We start from the raw sequence: 24,101 nt of genomic DNA, 5'->3' as shown, positions 1-24,101 counted from the left end.
AAGACCATAAGTCCTTGTCTGCTCTTGCTTCGTCCACTGGCAGCTCGCCTTCACACCCAGTTCAGTTTCTGAAGATGCTCACTGAGCCTGCAGGCCTGCCCCGCTGGGTGTTCTTCAAGTCTGCAACACGGGGTGCCTTTTCCTACCCCAGCACCTTGCAGGCGCCGCTCCCCTTGGCCTACCCAGATCTCAACATAAATGTCTTTCTTCCAAGAAAGCTTTCCCCCTCTCAGACCAGCTTCGTTTGCCTGTTAAGCAGTCCCACAGCACCTGAGTGAATATTTCATAAGTCCAGATGTTCATGAGCCAAAAGTCAACATTCTGGATGTATTTACTAATTTTCACAAATTACAAATGGCTGTTGCAGAGGAAATAGTGTTCATTAGAATGAGTTCCGAACATTTCTTAACTCAGCGTCATATGGATATCACTTTGTGAAAAAGAAAAAAAAGGCATTTGGTAACTTTTTGTTTTACATAGTTTTAGACAGAAATACGATTCAGTGGTTCCCTGGTGGCTCAGATGGTAAAGAATCTACCTTCAATGCAGGAGACCAGGGTTCAGTCCCTAGATCAGGAAGATCACTTGGAGAAAGGAAAGGCCACCCACTCCAGTATTCCTGCCTGGAGAATTCTGTGGACAGAGGAGCCTGGCGGGCTACAGTCAGTGGGGTTGCAAAGAGTCAGACATGACTGAGCAGCTAACACTTATGATTCAATGCGCTGTTGAGTTGGGGAAGACCTGGGTGGAAAGAGATCCCGTGAATCCTTTCCTCTTGGTGCTCTGGGGTTTCTAGTGGGTTTGCCAGGGCAAGTGGATTCTGAGCCACTGTATGGGCAGTACATAAAAAGTGTACATGGCATTGTTCCTACCCATAGTGAAGTCACAGGCTTGGAGTGGACTGGACAGAGACCAAAACACTCATACCTGGTTGCCGCGTGGTTCAGAGTAGACTCAATGTCAGAATGAGGCACCCACAGCAGTGAGGCCTCTCCAGACACATTTAGAAACTTCCCTTGCTAGAAAAATACAAGTCCTTTCTAAATTCAGTCTGGCTGTATATTTTTAAAGACCATTTCCTCTGTGCAGCCACTGTAAGCCAATTCTATGACTTATGGTCCAAATGTGTCTGTGACTGTGGCTGGGCTACTGAACAGGGTCTCTTGCAGAATGAAGAGGAGATCCTGGTGGAGTGTCGGGTGCGATTCCTGTCCTTCATGGGCGTCGGGAAGGACGTGCACACGTTTGCCTTCATCATGGATACTGGGAACCAGCACTTCGAGTGCCACGTTTTCTGGTGTGAGCCTAATGCCGGTAACGTGTCGGAGGCGGTGCAGGCTGCCTGCATGGTGAGTAAGCCCACTGTGGGGGTTCCACCCTCAGGCCCTTGCTTTTGTCTGATATGCCATAAATTAGAGTAGAATTTCTGACTTAAAAGAAGCTGAGTCTAAGCTCTCAAGTAAGGCCTTGCTGTGTGACACCCTCATTCCTGTAGACGGAATCAATCGTGATGAGCAGTTTGCTGTCTTAAGAGGGCAGGACACCCGGAAGCAGCAGGAGTGGCTGGAGCCAAGTTCTTCTTAGAGACTCCAGGAACACTGAAAACGATGACCTTCAAAGCCATAAATCTGAGGATTCTCAGTTCTTGATCCCTAATTTCAGTGTGTGATCAGGAGATGCTGGTCATGTGTGAATTGGTGCCATTTTTGGAACCAAATCCACCAGGGAATTCCTTCGTGGCTCAGACGGTAAAAGCATCTGCCTGCAGTGCGGGAGACCTGGGTTCGATCCCTGGGTCAGGAAGATCCCCTGGAGAAGGAAATGGCAACCCACTCCAGTACTCTTGCCTTGAAAATTCCATGAATGGAGCAGCCTGGTGGGCTACAGTTCATGGAGTCTCAAAGAATCAGACACGACTGAGCTCCTTCACTTTCTTTCTTTCTTTTCTTGGAACCAAACCTAATTTTTTTTAATTCAGTGTATCAAATGGTCTTTATTTTAGGTAGTTGGTCTAAGTGCATTGTTCTTGTTTATATCTGTGAACTCTATTCTCACCACAGCCCTGTTAGGTAGTTCTTTTATTTATAACAAAATTGAGGTTCAGAGGACAGCACGCTACTGGGGTGCTTGCTTATTTGTTTGGGATGGGGGCAGGCCCCAGGACAGACTTGTTAAGTGACAGAGCCTGTGTTTGCCCCCAAGTCTGGATGGAGGAGTGACCCATAGGAAGAAGAGGGCCCTGAAAATAGCTCGCTCCTAAAGTTTAAAGTGAAGGAGTAGCTGGAAGCATGCCGTTGGGGCACTGGGTCATTTGGAAAAGGGCCAGCCCCAGGGCAGCATTGGTAAGTGACAAAGCCTGTGTTCACCCCCAGGTCTCCAGGCAATAAAGCCAGTGCTTCTTTACCACATATATGATTTCAAATGATCCAATCCACAAATATCGTTTGAGCTCCTGTTACTCCAGCCACTGGAAAAGTTCTAGTAAGGAGGAGGGAACTGTTTGAAGGAGGCATCCAAACCTAGGCTGCATGGTGTATTCTACAGCAGCAGGTGGGGTAGGTGGAAGGAGGTGTGGTCCATGTCACGAAGGGCCTGGGATCTCATGCCAGGGTGTTACTTTCAGCAGAGTTTGTTAAGCAGGAGAGTGAATAGACCATCCTCCAAAAGAGAGAAGAAAACAAAGTGGAGGAGGGTTAAAAGGATGCGGCTGAGGTGGGGAGATCACCAGGGGGCCAGGGGAGAGTTGCGTCTAAACCAGGAGTGGCAGTGGGACAAGACAGAAGCAGGTGACGGAGAATCACCTGGCTGGCAACAAGGAATGCGGAATCTGAAGCACCTGCCCAGAGTCAGTGGTGCCCCACTCCAGCACTCTTGCCTGAAAAATCCCACGGACGTAGGAGCCTGGTGGGCTGCAGTCCATGGGGTTGCACAGAGTCAGACACGACTGATCAACTTCCCTTTCACTTTTCACTTTCCTGCATTGGAGAAGGAAATGGCAACCCACTCCAGTGTTCTTGCCTGGAGAATCCCAGGGATGGGGGAGCCTGGTGGGCTGCCATCTATGGGATCGCACAGAGTCAGACACGACTGAAGCGACTTAGCAGCAGCAGCAGCACTTCCCTTAACTCAGTCCACCGTTTGTGGGCTGCACTCTGGGAAGTTCAAGTAGGACTAAGATGTGATCCTTGTACTGTGGAGTTTGGGACTGTGGGGAGATGCAGAAACCGACTTTCTGTTATGGTGTAGAAAGTGCTCTAAGGGTAAGACTGCACTGGATGGAGGAGTGACCTGGAGGAGGAAAGGGGCCCTGAAGAAAGGTTGCTCGTCAAGTCTGAGGTGAAGGAGTAGCTGGAAGTACGCCGTCGGGGCTCTTACTCATTTGTTTGGGATGGGGGAGAGCCACACGGTTTTGAGGCTGAGGGAAATGAGCCAGCAAAGCCGGATTGAAACGGGTGTCATATTTGTTGTTGGGCCAAGGTCTTGGTGGAAGTTGAAGATCCTGGAGCTGGGCTTAGCCTGCCGATTGGGTTCAAGTGACTTTGAGACCTGCCGGAAGATGCCAGGAGTCCAGGAACAGGTGGAGCTGGCTGGGGGCAGTGGAGGGCGTTCTCTGTTTCTTTACAGACAAGCACGTTGCTAGGTTAAGAAGGGGAAAGGAAGGGGTGGCTGGACAGAGAGGCAGAGGTGGACGCCTCTGAAAGCAGAGGGCAGGAGGGGAAGGCGCTCTGCGCTGTGCACTTGTTATGTGGCTTCATCCCCACCACGGTCCTTTGTCAGAGAACAGTTTCCCCTCGTGTTCTGTGGGGCCAGGATTCTACCTCAAATCCACCTGCATATAAAGAACCAGGGCCCAGTGGAGGGGGCCGGGGCAGTAGAGGAGTTGAGATGAACCTCCTGACTGGACATAGGGAGCTGAGATGGGATGAAGGGACTGTGTGGAGAAAACAGAAAATGGGAGAATCCAGCTAAGCAAAAATGGATGGTAACTCTTGTGTGTGTGTGTGAAATTATAAACAAATCGTAACAGATGATTTTAGTCATAAAATGAATGGCTTTTAGCCTTAATTATACATTTTCAATGCTGATGACAATTAAATAATTAGCTTTATCACTGGTTATAGTTTGTTCTGATTCCAAGACTCATTGTCTCTTCTCTAGAAATAATTTCTACTCATTTACTATTTTAATTGTATGAGGGCCACCAGCTAAAGTGACTCAGCCAATCTAGTGTAAGACATTAGGGATAAACCTTTCTTTATACTCTGTATCCAGCATTTCTAACTTGGTCTCTTTCCTCTTGATTCAAATCTGCATGGTTCCCCATCTGAAATATCTATGTGTGAATGCATGCAATCTGAAATGTCTCTGGCATTAACACATTCTGAATTTACTTTTTTGCAGCTGAGTGGTAGAGGGAGGCCCAGTTGAAAATACTTTGATGAGAGGGAGAGGGGTCCTCTTAATGAAATGCATCAGGCATAACTTTGACTCTTCACTGGATATAACATAACACTAGAAACTCCCCATCCAGTGTCCCATGTTGCCATACCTGCCGTTTATAAAACTGTGCTTTGAAGTGTGTACTTCTGATTGTGATGCAAACCTAGAAACTTACTTTACACACAGGAGACGTGATAAATTGTTTTTCATATGACTGGGTTGAAAGGGGCTAATTTTGTAGCCTGCGGGCTATGACAGAGCATTGTGACAAGAGTCTCGCTGTAGGAAAGTTCATGCTCCTCAGAAACATCAACCTGTTGCACAGTTGTTCTGAGGAGCCTATTAATATTTAAGTAGATTGTTAAGAATCACCTTAAAGTGCTTGGATTTTAAAGTGCTGGGATTAGAGGGGGAAAATTGATACATTTTAACCTTCTAATCTAATTTTGAAGAACTAGTTATCTTTTCATTGATTCAAAAACAGGTCGATTGTGTTTTTATATTTCTGAAGGATAGACCCTGTCCTTGGTACCAGTGCTAAGGTATTTTTAAAAATTAATCTATTAAGGTTAATGTATCCTGAAATCTTAATACATAATTTTTTTAAGTTAAAGCAGGAAACAGGAATGGGAACAAACATTTATGAATGCCTTCTGTTTTGCTAGGCCTCTTTTAAAAGGCATTCTGCAAGTACGTCTTAATTGTAATACTGTCTTTTAAGGTCCCCATTCTTCGCCCATTTAACAAATGAAGAAAAGGAGGCTCAGCGAGATTTAATAACTTGCCTGGGGCCATGCAGTTCACGCATGGTAGCACCAGATTCGAACCCTGCCCTTTCTACTACTCTGCTTCTCAATTAGCATGAGCACCCCTTCATTACCTGCCTGAGGAAACCGTTCATACTCTCCCAATCCTTTTTCTTTTTCATCAACTCATTCTTTGACTAGGAGGTGTATTAATCACAGCCTATCAATACAGAGAACTTAAAGAATTTAAAACACTCTACATTAAGGAAAAAACTAATAAACTTTTGGATTCATGTTTAGGAGCTAGGTTGTGAACCTTTGGGAGTAAATATATTGACGAATTAAAATCACATTAAACAAGAAGGAATGATACATTATTAACCACCATAAAACTTTTTTTGTTTTCAGTTACGATACCAGAAGTGCTTGGTAGCCAGGCCACCTTCACAGAAAGTTCGACCGCCTCCCCCGCCAGCAGACTCTGTGACCAGAAGAGTCACAACCAATGTAAAACGAGGGGTCTTATCCCTCATTGACACTTTGAAACAGAAACGCCCTGTCACAGAAACGCCATAGCTGCATATGCGAAAGGACTCTGTACCATTTACTGAAGGTTGAATAGCTACACTAAAGAAGAGGAGCTGATCTCTGGCCTTCCATTCAGTTGCTGATGCTTTGTCTTCAGAGAATTTATCCTTAACCAAACAGTGTTAGACAAGCATGTTCTCTCGTCTTGCCACCATCGTGTGATATGAAAAGAAGCATGACTAATTTTTTTTGCTGTTGGTAAGTTACATCATGAGCAGTGGAAGGTCCCTTTCTTATTGTAAATATCGTAAACATTACGTAATTTCACACACACACACACACACACACACACACACACACACACACACGGGGAAGAACGTGGCCACATCCCTCCCAGTGAAGATGCTGAATCCTTGGAGTGAATGACACCTGAGTTAGTTTCACTGTCTTCTTGACTGGATCTGTCACAAGCAACTTTTAAGTCCTACAGCACTTTGCTCTGTTTTCAGCATTGGATTAGACACTGCATACTGGATACCATTGAATTGCTATAAAAATTGGATGACGAATTTTTGTTTTAGTTTTTCATAAAATCGAACCTTTGGTTGACAAAACTGGCTGTTGGCATCAGAATAGAAACCAACTGGCAGCTTTCCTTGACGAGCTTCTTGACACATGGACACCATTTCATGTCTACAGCTGTTTGTGGGATATTGGGGGGAAAAAGTGAAGCTTCACAATTGAAAAGCTAAATTTCAGAAATTAAAATCGAACAAAAATAGCCTTTCTGTTTAGGTGGTTTTCAAACTGATTAAGAAAAAGAAAGAGATTTGCAAAATCAGGATGCATTTTGGGTGGGACATTATTTCAAACTTCTGCCTTATATTGTACAATGCAGCTATAGAATTACAGTTCACTATGGCCATTCTCTACATAAACAACATTAAAACGAAATAGTCCTCGTAAGCCTTTCATCCTTAATTTGATAATTAGCCAATATGCAATTTGGAGTTGAGGAAATACCATTTTCTATTTTAGATCACCACCACCATGTCATGTTGTAGTCCCCATTCTAGGTAAACGTTCTGCTAGGATTCTACATCTAGCTCAGTCTTACCCTAATGCTTTTTGCCCAGAAAGCTGTCTGTCCATCATGTATTGTCCATGGCAACAAACTGCATTAAATTGAACCTTTCTGCATTTATGTGTTTAATATTAAAATTTGTTGAACTTTAGATATATTTTCAAATTTATATTTTTTCCATTTATCTTCAAGATTTAAGAATTTCTTATCAGAGCAAAATATACATAGGAACAATGTACTATTTAACAGGTTTCCCAAAAATAGCACTTTCCTCCTTCTTTATCAATAGACAAGAGACTTAGATGTAAAGATACACAGATTTAGACTCTTGTTGATACTGTTTAAAAGAAGTCACTAAGAAGCTAAATCTAAACATGTTTTGTTTACTCTTCAGTGATAAAAATGATCATTTTATAGCATCATCCAGTTATAAAAGCAATGCTTTATGTTTATCTACTGCTATGTACTTGTCAGAATGGTTTCCACATTTTTATCATCACATTTGAGCCTTATGAGGTAGAGAAGGTAATAAACACATTTGAGAAATAAAAAAATATGAATTACAGGGGCTCAACCACCTAGCCTAAGACCTCAGGAAAGTGAGTGAGAAAGCCAGGACTAAAACTCATCACGCATCTCAACTCCCAGTTATTAAAGTTACGCTGCTTCCACGCAAGTCAGGAGGAGTCTTTTCAAACTTACTCTGAGCATATCCAGTTATTGTTGAGCAATCTTAAGATTCCCTGTATAAGCAGGGAAGTATGGCCAAATTACTTGTGCAGTAGAATTAAGTATAAAGCCAATGCCCTCTCTCAGTCCAGGACTGTTTTCCTGCATTGTGCCTCAGATGTGTTGTAAAGACAGGATTCTATGTGCAGCACAACCTGTTCAACCCACAGACTATCCAGAGATGATGTTACGTGTGGTAGAAATATTCCTAATTCATGATACTTAGCCACCAGAGAACGTGATGGAATGAGTAGGTGGCCTCCTGCCTCTGTTCCCTCTCAGAACTCTGGAGTTGTTTGCTAGCACCCTAGAGTTATGGCAAAAAAGATGCCACTCTAGAAATGAATTATACTTCTCACCAGCCTATATACTATTCTATGGAAGTTATCAATAACATCCTAAGAAATTACTTCATTAAAGAAATCCTTACTGTGCCCTTCAGAATTCAATCATGATGATTTTTCATCTTGACCTCCACAGTGAAACATTTTAGTGTGATAAACTTCAGAATTCTTAACTAGTGAGCCACTTTTATATTGGAAATCTCTACCAGAACCGCATTCATTTTTAAGGCATACGTTTGTTTTCAGGATCAAGAATACTGAGCTAGCTTTAAAGAGCAAACTGATTTATATATGCAATTATAGGATGCATTAAGATGAATGATAGCCTTTACATACTGAAAACTTTACTGCAGATATTTTGTTTTAAAAATAGCTTTGCATAGTAAATGCAATTACTTTTGTAAAACTAATTATGTTAAGCCGTATGTTCAGACACTTTCTGCCATGGCCAAAAAGTATGTATGAAAGTGTGTGTGTATTTTCTGTGAAAGGATGCCAGTGTTTTACCTGATATTGTAGTGACACTTCAGTTATCTATGCATTCTTTGTATCTGTGATTCGGTAAACAGGCAGCCATGTTCACTATGCCTTGTATGTCTTATCATTTTTTTAATTAACCTGTTAAATACAGCTTAAAATATTTTTATTTTATTTATTCTATTTTTACTGAAATATACTGCATTATTGTGTTTAATGTATTATTATCTTTACTGGATATTATCTCTCAGTGTATCCAGGTCTAAGTAATCTCAGTGAACTATACATTGCCTCAAAGGTGGTTTTGTAATGATTTGTAGTCACATTTTTATTGGAATATGTAGAAGAAACGGCAAAATACTTACAAGTTTCTTTTTATTTTTTAAAAGCAGCTAGATAGACGCATACTTGCCACCTCATACGTGTGCTCCTTGGCCACATCAAGGGCAATAGCCAACATGCCTATGGCTAAAAACTTTACTTTGCAAACTTAAAGCACTGCTCGGTGCTTCATTTTTATATCCTTCACAACACGTGTGAACTCATCCAGAGACACACACATGTCCTCATGCCCTTTGTTTCCACCTGAATATATGATCAGCCATAGCTAATTGGGACCATTGTCTTTCGTTTATGTCTGTCTTACTGCATGAAGCAACACTAGACCCATTCTCATTAAAATAAGTTCTTGGTGATAAACTGTTGGCACTGCTACTTTTTAAAAAATGCCGCTTTTATGATTTTATGATGAACATTTGTACAAGTCGACACAAGGTCATTTACTAGAAGCCCTAAGTCTTTCCTCCTCTTCTTAGATGACACGCTCACTTCATAAGCATTGCAACACAAATTAAAGATTTCATTAACAATGTGAAAAACATTTCCCTAACTGATATTAGCACCACTTAACTAGTAAAAGCATTAGCTCTCTAGTTTGCCAGACTTCCTCTACCCAATACACAGCTAACATGTGTTACACAGCCTGTAAAATGAAGTTTAATTTATTTCAGCTTCAGAGAAAAGATACTGCACACATTTATCAGTGAGAGCACTCCCTGCCATCCAGAGCAGCTTGTTTATCCCAAAAGAACCTTTGGTTTTGCTTTTGGCCCCTTCTGCTGTTGACCACTTTTACACATTTTAAATGTAATATGTTGTGAGAATAAACTTAGCTGCGTAAAATGTTTGGCTCATTTATCTGACATCAGTTATACATATCCAGGCATAGCGATAAAAATCTCACGCCAGTCATTTTATTTTCAAATTATTCTTAAATTTAAAACCATTTTAGTAATGTAAGATTTTGCTTTGATTAGCTGTTGTATATTTCTACCTGGTAAGAACTAGAAAGTAACTTTAAATTTTGAATAACTCATCACACTGTCCTTATTTGTTACTCAGGAAGGACATCTGGCATTTTGGACTTGGAAGCCTAGTCACCAACTTGATGCTCGTGTATGCACTCTTTCTAGTATTAAGAGAGTCCATTTTTATTTTAAGACCCTGATGTCAAAGAATAAAAGAGTTGTACAGGCACTAAATCCAAAATGAAAAGTAACTGGAAAAACAGTATTTGAATCTGGTTTAACTGTTAGGCATATAGAAGAAGATAAATGGAATATAAAGTGTATAGCCATTTTTTTTGTTCATCTTGCATTTCCTTATCTTTTTATCTCAAAGGTAGTTATTCTTCAAAGAGCAAAATTTCAATTGGTTTCAGGTATTATACAGAGGTAAATAATTACAGGTTAAAAATCAATTTGCTATTGGGATATCTAAATACCAGTAATTTCATTATTTTAGTTTTTGCAGCATTTTTCTCTTAAGCTGAAGAAAGAAAAATGTCAGTGTAATCAGTATTTTTCACTAGAATTTTAGCATATTGTTTTTATCCTAAGTATTTTTCCTTTTTTACTCTACCAAAATATTTAAACAATTGATCACGTCCTTCTAAGAAGATTCTAAAAGAAGAAAACCACAGGCTTAATGAAAGAATGGTTTAATACAGAATCTTCATATACTTATAAAGAGAAAAATAATTTATAACAAGATTCATGTTATGGGATACTGAAGTGAAGTGGCTGAAGTTATGACATGAATTATACACTGCTATAGAGATCAGAAAAATATCCTGACCTACTCCATAATAGGGTGAGTTCTCTTCTTATAACTTATCACAGAAAGTAAAAATCTTGGACCTGCTACTTCTGGACAGTGGAGTGCTCTTCAGCCTGGGGCAGAGGCGTGAGGGCAGGAAAGAGATAGAAGATTCCCGGGATAAAATATCAGGTCTTTACTGAACAAAGTTCAGTTCAGCTGCACTTGCCTCCGGGAGGCATGGAAGGCTCTGAGTCAGTGGTAGTAAGAGGAAACCATACTCTGATATCAAGCAAAGATTATATAGTTTTTGATTTTTGAAATTAGTAAAATAAGCTGAGCATTTAAAACATTTCCATAGTTTTTAAGTCATAGTTAACATGAAAATTCTTTGGGGATTTAAAAATAATATGTCTGGTTCAAGTATAAAAAGTCATGTTTCATTGACATGCATTACTGATAATGCTTCAGCTAAAAAAATTTATTACTACTAAATGAAATCCACCATTTTTATCCTCACTTCAAGTGAGGAAATTAGAGCTGAAATGAATACTAGAGCTGAAACAGACCTAAATATTCATCTTGAAGAAGATAATATTCTCCTAAAATCATGACATCTGAATTGAAATTTAGGAATTTATATAACGCTATTCAACACAACTGGATTCTGAAAATAGAACGTTAAATTCAAACGTTATAAATGTGTCTGTGAACATGTTCTTAAACAGCAGGATTTATAGTTGTAACTTACTTGATTTAATATCAATTTCTGTTGCCATGATGAAAAAAAGTCAATAGACCCAGAAATAATAACCATAACCAATTCTTGGAAGGCAATTGATAATACAGTCAAGATGAACTGACTTTTAATATAATTAAAATAGTGCTACAATATATTTTAATTGAGCATCAGAAATGATTTACCAGGGCTTCACTGCTATGTGCCATTTGAAAGAACCGTTTTCACCTGATCTTTGAATAGACCCAGAAATTTGTATACATTTCTTGAACAACAGGTGTGTCACTTACATTCAACAGTTTGACCTTGTCCACAGAATTACTACTTAGATAGAAATTTGCTTATAGTCATTTTGTTGTTGTTTTTTTAACAACAGTATTTGGCCTAAATAGCCAGAAGGGAGAGCTTATGTTCACTGTGCTTAGGATCCTGGAAGCTCTTCCAGTGAGAAAGTTTTCACTCTGAATGGACATATGAACTAGAACATTGGACCTTTCTGGTTTTCCTATTTCTACTCAACCTCAATCACATTACAGAAGATCAACCTCGATAGTGATTGAAATGTTTAAACTACAGCTGACTTGGTACTGAAGAGTGATCTTCAGTGCAAGATCATCTTTTCCATACTTATGCTTGCTAATAAATGCCTCACAAATTAACTTGGAAAACAAGTCTGTTACAAGGCACAGTTTCCCTTGTAGAAAAATTGTTGCAGCTTTAAAACCAGTGTCCTAAGTCCAGACTGAAAGTTACCAAGAGTGAAACCAGTTCCAACAGCTGTCTAATCTGCAGACTCTGGGGAAAAAAAAAAAATCTACTCCTGACCCTGTAGAAAAAATTGCAAGACACTCACAGCTATGGTCGAGGATGCCTGGGTAGAGAGGAAGGTAAGTTTTCTTTAGGTTTTTCCCCTCTTCTGAGTATTGATGGTGTGGAAAGATAGCCAGGCAAGACAGTCTTGGGCCCAACCCAACGATAGTAAAAATGTGGAGTTGGTAAGTGAGATCTGATCCCTTGCGGACTGGGAAACGGCAGTATGACTGGAGGCAAGGCAATCTCTATGGGTTTCAGTGGAATCATTCTGTCTTCTGGCCGAGATCTCACAAAGTTTGTTGGCCGTTCATGTGGTCTGGCAGATGTATTCTTCATAATTGTAGGCACTAAAGGATTGGTGGTGGGCTTGCTGGGTTTTCTGACCTGTGAGGAAGAACCCACTTGATTTGTATTTTTCTGTGGAAGAGATGTTTTTGTTGTTAATGTCTCCGGCTGATTAGCACTCACATTAGTTTCTCGACTCAGGAACTCAGCAATTTTCATTTGGATGCCGCTGTTATCAGCAATGGAAGATTTTGGCAATGACATTTTCTGTTTCTTCTTCTTCTTCTCCCGTTTTGAAGATTTACCCAACTCAATCCCCTCCAGTAGACCCTTTGCTGCTGCACGGGCCAAAACATCTTTCACAGACACTGTCTCAGATGGGTCCCGCTATAATTAAAGAAGCAGTTAGTAAATGTGGGAGTTAACTGTTACCATGTATATCACAAATAGTTATCAGTGTTTCAGTAAAGATAAAAGAGTATCATTATTATACTAAAAGAAATAGTTTTTAGGCTTCAGTCCCTACTATATCCCATAAGCTTCAGGAAATTACTTTCATTGTACTCAAACCTCCCCATCTGTGAACCTGATAGAAAAAAAAAAAAAAAACAGAATTACAGAGCTTATTTCTTGTCTGTGAGCTAAAATGAACTAGATGTTGACAAGTGCTTAGAGAGGTGGGGGTAGAGAGTAAGCAAGGGAAGAACACTCAGGAGAAGCATAAAGATAAAAACAGGGATTTTGGCCAGACAGTAATAATTCTTTTTCATGCCCTTTAGGTATTTATGAAATAAGCATACCATTATGAAATGTTCACAAAGTTCCTAGGTTCTTTGTATGAGGCTTTGTTGTTTCTTAATCCCTAAGTATGAAATAGATTGGGATTTTATCCTTACCTCCCTTGTTAGAACAGAAATAAAACAACCATTGGTAATTTCAGATGGTTCCATTCTAAAAAATTTGTCAGTAGACAAATGTATTTCCTTTAAGGAGCACAGTGGAAGGACAGGGGGACTAAGCCTGCAATAGATAACAGCAAATAATTAATAGTTAGAATGTTTTATTTGCCAATCAAGGGAGACAGTAAATTGCAACAAAGCACACACGCATCCACCAATTGTTAAACAAAAATTCCAAATAAGAATAAAATGTCAAGGGGAGCAATCAAAATGGCAGAGTACAGCATGACGTGAGCCAACCTCCTCTCACAACTATGCAAAAAAAAAATCTACATATGGAACGATTCTCACAGAATATCTACTGAACACTGGCAGAAGACCTCAGACATCTGAAAGGGCAATAAAATCTCCACATAACCAGGGAGGACAGAGGAAAAATGAGGGAGAAAAGGATCAAAATGGAAGCTGTGCCCCTGGGAGGGAACTATGTAAGAGGAAAGGTTCCAGCACCCTGTGAAGTCCCTTCACCAGTAAGGAGAGGCTCTTCCTCAGAGGAGAGCGCAGAACCTGTCTGCAGCAGGCAGAATAGAGAGACCTGTACAGACGGTCAGTGCCTCAGCTGTGCACTCCCCAGCCTGAGACACGCATCCACTGGTGCAAGTAGGGGCTGGGCGCTGAAGCTCGGGCTTCAGAGGGCCAATCTGGGGAGAGGACCAGGGTTGGCTGTGCAGAAACAGCCTGAAGGGGCTGGATTCTGGTGCGACTGCAGCCAACAGTGTATGCAGAGAAAGCCTGAACCCACCATAGTGGTGATGTACCATTGTTGAGGGCATGTGAAGGGAGGGGCGGAACCTGCCATAGCAGCCTCTTTCCCTGCACACGCACTCCAAGACAATAGGACACAGGCTACATGAGTTCCAGGAGCAAGCACCAATCACTGCGTGTGAGCTCCAGGAACTGGCATGAGCCACTGACAGTATCACAAGTTCCAGGGGCATGAGCAAGCTGCCTCTGAGAGCTCTGGGAGTGGGCACTAGGTGTTACTCTGAGAGAGAATGCCAGCAACTGCATCTGCACACACTCTGTCAATGGGATAATGGATAGCACACAATGAGGAAAGAGGCAGCAGGCACTCATACTGAAAACAACCCTCACACAAAAAATAACCCACACAAGCTACACAGGGCTGGTCCCACATATAAACAGCCCTCTAAGGCCACAGAAGATAATTCCTAAAAGGGAAAAATATGCAACCTAGAATACTATACCCAGCAAGATTATCCTTTAGAACAGAAGAAGAGAGAGAGAATTTCTCAGACAAGCAAAAACTAAAAGAATACAGTAATACTAAGCCTATCCTAAAAGTAATATTGAAAGGTCTTCTCTAAATAGGATAGGAGCAAGAATTTATAAAAAAGAGAAAATCATAACTGGAAAGTAAATAATGTAAGCCAGCAAAAGGATTAACATGAAGATGTAAAAGAGACATCAAAATCATAAAATGTTGGGGAGGTGAGTAAGAAAATGTAGATTTTTTTGAGAATGTGTTTGAGCCTGTATTACTATCACTCTAAAGCGAGTTGACACAGAAAGGGGTAAACACACTTGAAAAACAGAATAACAAGTCAAAAACATACAACAGATTTACAAAAGCCAAAAGAAGAGAACACAAACATAAAAGGAAATCATCAAATCACACACACAAAAAAAGGAAAAAGTAACAAGAAATACAGAATCAACTGGAAAACAAGGTTTAAAATGGTAATAAATATATATCAATAATTACCTCTCAATGGCCTAATTGCTCCAAACGAAAGACAGAGTGGCAGACTGGATTTTTTTTAAAAAAGAGCCTACAATATGCTTCCTTCAAGAGCCCCACTTTAAGACAGACAACACACAGGTTCAAAATGAGAGGATGGAAAAAGATTTAATGCAAACAAATGACAAGTGGGGGTTGCAATAACCAAATAAGACAAAATAAACTTGAAAAAAAAGGCCAAAAAGAGATATATAATAATAAAAGAATCAATATAAGAAGAGGTTTTTACATTCATCAACATACATGTACCTAATATTATAATTATTGTTCAGTTGCTAAGTTGCATCCAACTCTTTTGTGACCCCCATGGACTATAGCCCGTCATGCTCCTCTGTCCATGAGGTTTCCAAGGCAAGAATACTGGAGTGGGTTGCCATTTCCTTCTCCAAGGGATCTTCCTGACCCAAGGATTAAACCCACATCTCCTGCATTGGCAGGCAGATTGTTCACCACTGAGCCACTAGGGAAGCCCTGCACATAATATAGGAGCACCCAAATATATAAAACAAATACTAACAGATATAAAAGGAGAAATTGATGAGAATACAACAATAGTAGGAGATTTAACATCCCACTCACATCAGTGGACATATCTTCTGGACAGAAAATCAATAAAGTAACAGATCCTAAATGATAAAAGCACAAAATGCACAGCCAACATTCTCTAGGGATGATCACATACTGGGGCACAAAACAAGTCTCAATGAATTTAAGAGTATAGAAATTATCTCAAGCATCTTTTCTGACCATAATGGCATGAAGCTAGAAATCAATCACAGAAAAAGAAATGAGGAAAAAAATGACCACATGGAGACAAAATATGTTATCTTAAAAATCAGTGGGTGAATGATGAAATTAAAGAGGAAATTTTAAAATACCTTGAGACAAATGACAATGAAATCACAACAAAATTTATGGGATGCAGCAAAAGCAGTTCTTAGAGGGAAGTTCATAGTGATAAAAGTCTTCCTCAAGAAACATCTAAAACAACTTAACCTACTACCTAAAAGAATCAGAAAAAGAAGAACAAATAAAACCTAACATCAGCAGAAGGAAGGAAATAATAATCACAGTGGAAGTAAATAGAGATGGCAGTTCCTTAAAAAACTAAAAATAGAGCTACCATATAATCCAGCAATTCCACTCCTGGGTATATATCTTGAAAAAGATGAAAACTCTAATTCAAAAAGATACATGTACCCCAATGTCCATAACATCACTATTTACAATAGACAAGACATGGATACAACCCAAGTGCACATCAACAGATAATTGGCTTAAGAAGATGTGATGCTATATACATATATATTGGAATATTAGCCATAAAAAGAATGAAATATTGCCATTGCAGCAACATGGGTAGACCTACTAAAGAATATTATACTTGGTGAAGTCAGAGAAAGGCAAATACTATATGATATAACTTAAATGTAGAACCTAAAAATAATACAAATGAATCTATATACCAAATAGAAAGACTCACAGACATAGAAAACAAACTTATGGTTACCAATGGGAAAAGGGAGAGGAGGAAGGGATAAATCAGGAATATGAGATTAACAGATCTAAACTATAATACATAAAAATAGATAAGCAACAGGATTTACTGTATAGTAAGTACAGGGAGCTGTATTCAATATCTTGTAACAATAGAAATGTGTGTATATATATATATATAAATAAATATAATGGAAAATAATCTGAAAATATATATATTCACTTATATATACACCTGTGAGCTTCCCAGGTGATCACATGGTAAAGAATCCACCTGCAATGCAGGAGACCCAGAGTCAATCCCTGGGTCTAGAAGACTCCCTTGGAGAAGAAAATGGCAACCCACTCCAGTATTTTTGCCTGGAGAATTCCATGGACAGAGGAGCCTGGCGGGCTACAGTCCATGGTGTCACAAAGAGTCAGACAGGACTGAGTGACTAAGCATGCATATATATACATAAATATATTTCAGTTATATATAACTGAATGATGTTATGATATACCTGAAATTAATATAATATTGTAAACCAACTATACTTCAACTTAAAAATGAAAAAATCTAATGAAATACAATACATACAGATTTTCCTCTATTTTTGCCATATTACATTCTTAGAAACATCATTCCTGACAGACAAATCAAATCACTCACACTGGTGAATTTGGTTATATTGTGCAATAATTCTGTTTGCTACTAGATGGTGATTTAGTTTGTGCTGTGTTAAGAAGCTGGCAGAAATAAGGTTGGCTGTTAACTACCAACAAGAATTATTAAGGAAGTAAAGAAAGAAGGGAAATATAGATGTGGTTAACATGTCCATCTGTGAACTGGCAAAGGAAAAACATCAAATTAAAAGGAGGGAACAAACCATATGCCTATTAAGATCCTACTATAAGAATTACAGGGACATCCCTGGTAGTCCAGTGGTTAAGAATCTGTCTTGGAGTGCAGGGGATGCAGGTTCAATCCCTGGTTGGGGAAGTAAGATCCCACATGCCTTGGAGCAACTAAGCCCACACCACAACTACTGAGTCCAACACAGCCAAAGAAATAAATAATTAAAAAAAAAAGAATTACAGGAAAAGTTCAGAACAAGGGAAATAAGTTAAAAATTGGAGACATTTTAAAATACCTTATTAATTGTCACAGTCTTGAAGAACTAACTGGTGTCATATATCATTAATAGACATACTCCTTATCTTGATGTCCAGAGTTTGGATGGAGTATTACAGTTCTTCTTCTCTGCTGCTGCTGCTGCTAAGTCACTTCAGTCGTGTCTGACTCTGTGCGACCCCATAGACGGCAGCCCACCAGGCTCCCCCATCCCTGGGATTCTCCAGGCAAGAACACTGGAGTGGGTTGCCATTTCCTTCTCCAATGAATGAAAGGGAAAAGTGAAAGTGAAGTCGCTCAGTCGTGTCCAACTCTTAGTGACCCCATGGTCTGCAGCCTACCAGGCTCCTCCGTCCGTGGGATTTTCCAGGCAAGAGTGCTGGAGTGGGGTGCCATTGCCTTCTACCCCTAGTTTAATATATCATTTTACCCAAAAGCTATTATGGTTATTCAGGCTATTTTTATTTCAATCCTTGTGGGTGCCAAAGGCTAAACAGGTCTAAGAAACATATATTTTCAGATAATAAATATCCAATTTTCTTGCTACTTTCTAAGGTTATTTTATACTTTCCTTTTATTGAAGCATGTATCTAAGACTCAGGATACAAAGTTTATATTCAATTTACCCAGAAATCAATCAAGTCGAAGCCCAAATGCCTTTAACCTTATTGAGCAATAATAATAACAACAACAAAACAAATCTTTTAGTGTACAATACAATTCACATACCAAGCCATTGCAAAGCTTTTACAGAATCTACTTTAAAGTTGTAAGAAGTTAGGGTATTTGGTCATATTAAAGTCCAATAAAAAAGAAATGAAATGCCTTCTAACTTAGAAAATTGTAATTTTTCACTTTCAAAGATATTTAGTTGAGTTGTTTAGAATTCTTTCTTTCTTTCTTACCTATAAGGTTGTACTTTAATCTCGTGGTCTTGAAATTCCAGTGCTTTCTTAACAATAGCTTCATTTTCCTCTGGATAAACTGAACATGTGCAGTAAACAATAGCTTGAGCTCTGGTAACTATATTTAAAGAAGACGGAATATAATGACTCCATTAACAATCGTGAACAAATCTCTTGTGTTTTCAGTGGTGGTGTGGTTCAGTCACTAAACTGTGTCCAACTTTTGCGACCTCATTGCAACCTGCCAGGCTCCTCTGTCCATAGAACTCTCTCTGGGCAAGAATACTGGAGTGGGTTGCCATTTCCTCTCCAGGGGATTTTCCTGACCCAGGGATCGAACCTGGGTCTCCTGCGTTGCAGGCAGATTCTTTACCAACTGAGGTACAAGGGAAGCCCAGATGTCTGTACTAATACCACACGGTTTTGATGGGAATGATGTCTACAGATGCTTGCATGGCTCCCCTTTAAAGCATGTATTAGTAATATAGTCTGGCCAATAAATGAAGTAAATATAACTGAATCATATAGAAGTTGAAAATCCAATCCATGTGACCAACCTTATTACAAACACAAGCAAATAAATACTGCAGATTACCACAGCTTGACACTTCCAGCCATTCTTCCAAAAGCCATATCGCATAACTAGTTAAAAGGACTCTAGAGACAGACTTAAGTGTGAATCCCAATTCTGTTATTTACTGATTTATGAACCTGAGAAAGTTACTTACCTCTCCAATTCCTCAACTCTAAAGTGAGGTAATATTACTACCAGCAACTCACTCATGTTCACATTTACCAAGCACGTACTACATGCTAAGCACTGTTCTTACTATTTAATACATACACACAAAAACCCCTGCCCCAGGGAGCTTATTTTCTATGTTTCATTGACATAAGACATAAACAGGGCTTCCCTGGTGACTCAGTGGTGAAGAATCCACCTGCCAATGCAGGAGACATGGGTTCCATCCCTGGTCCAGGAAGATCTCACATGCCGTGGAGCAACTAAGCCCATGAGTCTAACCTGAGCTCTAAAGCCCATGGGTTACAGCTACTGAACCCACAAGCTGCAACTGCTGAAGCCCACGTGCCTAGGCCCCTACTTCACAACAAGAGAATCCACTGCAATGAGAAGTCTGTGCACCACAATTAGAGAGTAGCTCCTGCTCTCTGCAACTAGAGAAAAGCCTGCACAGCAATGGAGACCCAGCCCAGTCAAAAATAATAAATAATTTTGAAAAAACATAAATAAATAGATTTTGGAATTCCCGGCTGGTCCAGTGGTTAGGACATAGCAGTCTCGCTGCCAGGGGCCCAGGTTCTTAGTTCCCATTAGGGAACTAAGATCCTGCAAGCTGCGCAGTGAGACCCCACCTAAAACTAAAGCATTGGGCGGTGACAAATGCTATAGAGAAAATCAAAGCAGATATGGAGGATGGTTAGTTTCAAGAGATTATCTTGCAATTTCAAATAGAGCAATCATAGAAAGAATTTTTAAAATGTATTATTTATCAGCTCCCTAATCTTCCAACCAACTCATTTCATTGATCATATACATACTATCATATTCAAAATAGTGTTTATTAATAGCATCAGTTAAAAGGACAGAACTCCTCCATGTTTTTCTATTTTGCCTAATTTCTACTTCATATATGCTATATCTTTATATATTAAATCATCTATACCCTATACTAACCTTTGAGCCTTTGGAGGTCAGGATTTATCCAAACTCATATTCTTAACAACTGGCTTAATACCTGACCCAGAATAGACATCTGATAAACATGCACTAAGTTAATAAAAGTTAATGTAATTTCTCAGAGTCTTCTAGATTTCCATATCTAAGTGTGAAAGGGCATTGGTACTCAAAATCTAAATGTAGGGATTGAAGCAATAATATAAATACTTAAATGGCCTTGTTACTCAGACTTTAAGAGATCTAGGCTATATCTTTAATTCATCTACTTTCTTTTTAGTATTAAACAAATTAAGAGTTTAACTAAAGTTGGAATTATAGAAGAGTTGTTAGGGCGATACAAAACAGAAAAATTACATTGAAAAGCCAAAGAAGAGAAACAGAGAAGATGAAATTATACAACAACTGATGTACATAATTATTTCATTTCACTATTAAGAAGCTGATAATTCTTCTTGCTAACCTATATTTAAAATGATAGTAAAGCATATATTTTAGAGACTTAGATTGGTAAAAATAAATATTTTGTTATTTTAAGGAACTATGACTAAGGGTTCTGGGAAATCCACTTATGGTTCACACATCATTGCCTGAATATGATAAATGAAGTATTAGTGTTTCTAAGATTTACAACATATTTCCAGTTTGTGCTGATAACAAACTTACATTTCATGGCATGTGCTAGCTGTTCATATTGCTGTTGAGCAAGAACATGAAGTTTATCTTCTGATGGGCCTCCTTGAGAGAAATCCTTAAGTAAATCTGTATCTAAAAACAAATATATGCTTTAAAATATATCACTATTAGATTTTTCATATATTGCTGTGATCACATTATTTAATATTTTAATCATTTTCCCTATTAATGAGTTTTCATAGAAAATATTTTTTAAAAATACAGTACTATAAAAATGCTGACTTAAAATTTTTAAATCTGAATTGATAATTTTGCTTAGTTTTAATATTACTTTTCTTTATTCTCCAAATTCTTATCATAGAGTTATCTAACCAGCCAAAATAAGTCATTCAAGCACAAAAGATAGGATGCAGTCAGCCTGAGTATGAATAAAGAGAAAAAAGATCTATTTTCCAAGGCAGAAACTGATGGGCTACAGTCAGATATGAGAAAGAAAGAATACAGTTAAAAACATTAGCTTACTAAAAGAAATCTTGGAAGAAAAAACTCCAGGGAAGCAACTGTATGTCTTCATAATAGATAAAAAAACAACAGATCAAGAAATTCTTACAGTAATTTTTTAAATTTCTAAAACTATTTTTAACATATTTCTTGATAATATTAACTAAGATATATTGACTACTACTCTATATAGATTATTTTATTCAACAACCCCTTGAAGCATTATTATCCCTCTTAACACTGAGAAAATTGTTCAAGCATACATTAAATAACTTGTCTAAGGTCATACAGCTACTAGATCAAAACCAGGTTCTAGCCTGGCAATCAGACCAAACTTCTAAGCCCTGTTTTATTCTGCCTCTCAGTAAGTCCCTGGAATATGTGCTAAGTCACTTCAGTCATGCCCAACTCTCTGCTACCGCCAGGCTCCTCTGTCCATGGGATTCTCCAGGCAAGAAAACTGGAGTGGGTTGCCATGCCCTCCTCCAGGGGATCATCCCGACCCAGGGATCGAACCTATGTCTCTTATGTCTCCTGCATTGGCAGGTGAGTTCTTTACCACTGAGCCACCAGGGAAGCCCCCTGGGAATATAAGAGGCAATTATTTATACCATATATTGGGCTGGTCCCCATTCCAGTAATATTACTAAAGGTTAATTAAACTTCATTTCTTTCCAATTTAGTTTTACACTTCACATTTTTCTAAGTCTTTAATCACTTTTTAAAGGACTATTTATACATTATTATACTCTAAAACCATATCAACTTACCTTTTTCACCCCATTTTAAAATAATTTCAAGTGGTTAACAAAGATCAATTTTATATATTCCTCAAATATAGGAATTTTTTTAACCATTCTAAAAATGGTTGTAATGTTTTTCAATATTAAAGTGTTTTTCAAACTAATTCATGATTTCTCATGAATCTAAGTTTATGATCACTAAATTTATGACTAATATTTTTACCATAATCACTAGGTCAGCAGCTCCTTATCTGCTCTGGCTATTACCTCCTCAAAGTAGTTTCCTTCAAAACCTTCCTTTTTTCCAAGCTTGCCTAAGACCACTTCTTGGCTTAGCTGGTCACCTTGTCAAGGATTTCAAAATATTACCAATATCTAGGAAACTTTATTTTCCCTTTTTGTCATTTGTGGTTCCCTTTGGTCTTTTCTCCCCTAGACTCTAGATTATTTTTACCAATGGTTTATTTTGTTCTGCGTTCCCACTTCAAGATGGCTCAGGCTAAGGCCAGTCTCACAGGAGTTCTAAGCTCGAGTTCTTTTGACTGCAGTGCTTATTGCAGCTGCTGCTATTACTTCCTCTCTTCTTTCAAAATTTAATTATTCTCTGATCATTTTCCAAAGTGAGTGTAGGAATTTTCTCAGTCTACCACACTCCCCTCTGAGCTGGTTATTCTTCTGTTTAACTCTCATGGAAAGAAATTTTCTGTAGCAAGACAGAATTCCATATGGTTCAGTATAAGCAAGACAGAATTCCATATGGTTCAGTATAAAAATTGTGTGGTATAGTGGGATTGTTTCTATAGTGTAGTATAGTGGAATATGCTAACTAAGCTGAATTTGAATTCCAGCTTTGAATCTAGCTACATGACCTCAGGCAACTTGCTAAATTTGTCTGAATCTTTGTTTTTTTGTCCCCTTTTATAAAACAGAGATAATTACATAACACTATCCTCACAAAGTTATTGTGAATATTAAGTTATAATGCATGAACACTTCCTGGAATATCGATTGGGGCATAGCTGTACTCCATAAATATTACTTTCCCTCAATTTCTTTTCCTTCATTTTAAATTCTTTCCTTGCTAGAAATAGCAAATAGTTACTCAACATATTCTGAATGTTAGTGGAATGTCTTCTCTGTTTAATATCCAGTTAACCTTATCTATGCCTTTCACTATAAACAAGGGATTAAAGTGAGAATCAATTTCAGTTAACATACTGTGATTAACAGCATGATTCAAAGGGCTGGAGTCAGAGCAGTAGTGTTTGAATCCAGGCTCTGACACTTACTAGTCAAAACACCAAGAGGCTTCAACCTCTCTGAGGCTTGTATTCCGTATTTGTAAAAGAGAAATAATAAGAGTTAACCACTTCACAGTGTTCTTGTAAGGACTTGATGAAATAATCCAAGCAAAGTGTTCAGTTCAGTGCCTTATATGTAACTGCTCAATAAATGTTAGTGTTAAAAATATTTCTTAGTTTATTAAAGAAGCAAATAAAATATTCTCAGAATTAACATTTGAGAAAAATCATAAAACATACATGCTGCAGGTTAAAGAAGTCTTGACTTTGAAAGTTTGTTTACAATTTGATTAGAATCATCTTAGGGCACAGCCTCTAGAGTTCAGTTCAGTTCAGTTCAGTCGCTCAGTCGTGTCCGACTCTTTGTGACCCCATAAATCGCAGCACGCCACGCCTCCCTGTCCATCACCAACTCCTGGAGTTCACTCAGACTCACGTCCATCGAGTCAGTGATGCCATCCATCCATCTTATCCTCTGTCATCCCCTTCTCCTCCTGCCCCCAATCCCTACCAGCATCAGAGTCTTTTCCAATGAGTCAACTCTTTGCATGAGGTGGCCAAAGTACTGGAGTTTCAGCTTCAGCATCATTCCCTCCAAAGAAATCCCAGGGCTGATCTCCTTCAGAATGGACTGGCTGGATCTCCTTGCAGTCCAAGGGACTCTTAAGAGTCTTCTCGAACACCACAGTTCAAAAGCATCAATTC

At 38.8% G+C, this 24,101-nt stretch overlaps 2 protein-coding genes across 26 annotated transcripts in view; one reads left to right on the top strand and one right to left on the bottom strand.

Annotated features, from left to right (window-relative positions):
* The window catches only part of APBB2 (amyloid beta precursor protein binding family B member 2), a 384,146-nt gene extending 374,616 nt beyond the window's left edge, over positions 1-9,530 (top strand). For 22 of the 23 annotated variants that reach the window (XM_027544347.1, XM_027544349.1, XM_027544335.1 and 19 more), the window contains 2 exons: positions 1,170-1,349; positions 5,595-9,047. In XM_027544347.1, the coding sequence (XP_027400148.1) occupies positions 1,170-1,349; positions 5,595-5,762 (348 nt within the window). In that variant the 3' untranslated portion in view covers positions 5,763-9,047. Of the gene's footprint in view, positions 1-1,169; positions 1,350-5,594 lie in introns of all 23 variants that reach the window. The other variant, XM_027544336.1, reaches the window with a different exon arrangement.
* Positions 9,531-10,331: 801 nt separating this feature from the next.
* The window catches only part of NSUN7 (NOP2/Sun RNA methyltransferase family member 7), a 47,892-nt gene continuing 34,122 nt past the window's right edge, over positions 10,332-24,101 (bottom strand). For all 3 annotated transcript variants that reach the window (XM_027544359.1, XM_027544360.1, XM_027544358.1), the window contains exons 9-12: positions 20,882-20,983; positions 18,520-18,637; positions 13,179-13,302; positions 10,332-12,669 (exon numbers count right to left, since the gene is read on the bottom strand). In XM_027544359.1, coding sequence (XP_027400160.1) covers positions 12,040-12,669; positions 13,179-13,302; positions 18,520-18,637; positions 20,882-20,983 — 974 coding nt within the window. In that variant the 3' untranslated portion in view covers positions 10,332-12,039. The remainder of the gene's footprint in view (positions 12,670-13,178; positions 13,303-18,519; positions 18,638-20,881; positions 20,984-24,101) is intronic.

This window comes from Bos indicus x Bos taurus, chromosome 6, assembly GCF_003369695.1.
Source record: "Bos indicus x Bos taurus breed Angus x Brahman F1 hybrid chromosome 6, Bos_hybrid_MaternalHap_v2.0, whole genome shotgun sequence".
NCBI classification, from domain to species: domain Eukaryota; kingdom Metazoa; phylum Chordata; class Mammalia; order Artiodactyla; family Bovidae; genus Bos; species Bos indicus x Bos taurus.
Note: the sequence above shows the minus strand (reverse complement) of the source record. Positions and strands in the feature narration are given on the sequence as shown.